General features: G+C 45.1%; 1 protein-coding gene across 1 annotated transcript in view; it reads right to left on the bottom strand.

The window, feature by feature from the left end:
- slc35f1 (solute carrier family 35 member F1) overlaps positions 1–2500 on the bottom strand; it is a 115756-nt gene that overhangs the window by 28243 nt on the left and 85013 nt on the right. Inside the window, exon 5 of the mRNA XM_042096032.1 lies at positions 1901–2057. Within this exon, the coding sequence (XP_041951966.1) occupies positions 1901–2057 (157 nt within the window). The remainder of the gene's footprint in view (positions 1–1900; positions 2058–2500) is intronic.

Raw genomic sequence — 2500 nt, forward strand, 5'->3', positions numbered from 1 at the left:
GGGGAAAAAACAACACAAAAAGGAAAGCATCTCCGGTTTCGGCAGGCCACCGCGGAATCGCCGGAGAGAGACGCGCAAAGACAAATCTCTGCCGTCAGGGCGGAAGTGCTGACGATCGCTCGACCTCCGCCGGCGGAACGCTCTTGCTGTGACAGGATCATCAGTTTTTGGGGAGGCCTCTCGCTTTCCTGGAGAACAACAGCTACACAGCAAGCACAGCTGCCTGTGTGTGTGTATGTTTCACGTGCGAGACAGGGAGGAGTTATACCGTTGTCGTCACGGTGACATGTTACCTAGGTTACGGCCACATCTGTATGCTGCTGCATCAGGAAGAAGCAGTGGTGCGAGGCACACTCCACATGCTCCGAACATTTTGAGCAAAAGTGTATGTGTGTGTGTGTGTGTGTGTGTGTGTTCCTGAGTGTATTTGTAAGGTGTACTGTATGTTTACATGTACATGTATAAGTACTGTGCATAAATGTTAGGCACTTGTTATGATTTAAAAAATACAAATGGTTCCTGTCTCAGCCAATTCCCTGTATTTTTTTTATCTACAAGTAGTCTGATGCCTTGTTACTTTCTTCCTTTAAACACATATTACGTCTCTTCACTATTTTCAAAGTGCCTGAAAATCTAAATACTGTATATTTAATATTGACACACTAATGGCTGTTAGAGTAATGGCAATCAGCTAAAGTGCCTAAAACATTTGCATAGTACTGTAGGAGTATGAAATGTGGGCCTGAGCAAGTGTTGGTGTGTGGTGAGAATGTTTTTATGTTTATATGTTTATGCTAATGTGTGTGTGTGTGTGTGTGTGTGTGTGTGTGTGTGTGTGTGTGTGTGTTTACCCCCTTAAGGGACCTCCATCACTGATAACTCAAAAAGATAGATAGATAGATAGATAGAGGCCACAAACAAGTCTGTCACTCCCAAATGGCTGCTGAAGGCATTCTATACTGCTCTGATCCGAACAACAATTAAAAATGCATGGACCCCATAAGAAGCTACTTGGCACGCAAACACAGAAATCATCCACAGCGCTTGCTGGACACGAGCACACATGAGACCACCCAGAAGACCCTGACTACAGCCAAATGAGTGTATAATTAACGTGGAAGTGCCGTTTGTGGGGGAGCGGAGCGTGCGGCTGGTGAGTGGCTCAGTCCCAGGGGGACCTGTTGATGGCCGTGTGGATGGCACCCATCCCCGGGACCCAGCTGGTGAGGAGACGACTGCATTCAAAGCCCAGAGTCTCTTTTGAGGAACAAAACCTGGCAAACGATTGAGTGCGGTGGAAATATAGCCATAAAGATCTGAAGCGACAGTCTAGCAGTCCAGTTGGCCTCGGAGAGTTTGGCTGGGGACATTTTTGTTTGGGGGAAGTTCAGTGCTTCTCCAGCCAGTAGCTGTCACTAGTATGGGTGGCATTTCACTGCTGACATGTTGTGAGAAGCTTTCAAAGGAGTGGAGAAAGTTATAACACCAACATGCTGACGCTGTCTGCCACACATTGTTTCACTGCTCCACAATGTTGACACAGTGGAGTCGCCCATCCTACTGTGTACAAAATGTCATTGCTAACGCATTGGGACTCTTATTTACATATATAATTTTTCACTGCTAGCATTTGGGCTTGGTTGTAAAAGACATTTACTTAAAAATTTTGTTTATTGAGAGTTATTTGTCATACTAGACCATCAATGTTACAAACAACTGGATGCTACTGAGGAATGGGCCATGATAATGTGTTTGAAAATGAAAGGTCTGTTGAGTGTTGAGTGTTGATCCAAAGAGGCCAATGCTAACACGCTAACATGCTTGTTAGTTAGAGATTTGTTACTGTAGCTGCTACTTGTAGTAGACCATACCAGTGTTACAGATCAGAGGATGAACTTACAGCTGGATGCCGCTGAAGAAGGAGCCAAATAGGCCCATCATGCCCAGGAACTCCACCCGGCTCAGGTTCTTCACAATAAACTCCTCGCACACGTTGGAGATGCCGTACAGAGTTGCGCCGGCCAGCACCAGCAGGTCCCCCATTAGCTTGTGGTCCCCTACATAGGGAAACAGGCAGATCTGGTCAAACAATCCCAGACAGGAGAGCAGCCAATGACGCATACTTTTCTACGCATAAGTTAATGACGCATACTATTTTTGCTACTCTGTCCACATTGGTATACATTGGACTAGGTTGGGGGAATGTTTGTGTTTGTTTTGCCAAGGGTGTCATTTACATTACAACTCACAAATGCTGACCCAGGGATTCTTCTGTAAATGGGTTGTCATGACTGTGACAGTGACAAAAGCAATCAAATTCGCTGAGTCAGCCTGTCATCGGCATCCCTACAACAGAGGCAGAGACTCTCCTGTCTGATTAAATGTCTCTTCTCTTCAATTCTGATTACATTTCCTTCTTCCTTCATTTCTTTGTCACTTTAGTAAATGTTAGACTGAGAGTGTGAAATTCTAAGCGTCTAGCTACTGTCTAATATTGTAT

The sequence above is a fragment of the Alosa sapidissima genome, chromosome 6, assembly GCF_018492685.1.
Source record: "Alosa sapidissima isolate fAloSap1 chromosome 6, fAloSap1.pri, whole genome shotgun sequence".
NCBI classification, from domain to species: domain Eukaryota; kingdom Metazoa; phylum Chordata; class Actinopteri; order Clupeiformes; family Clupeidae; genus Alosa; species Alosa sapidissima.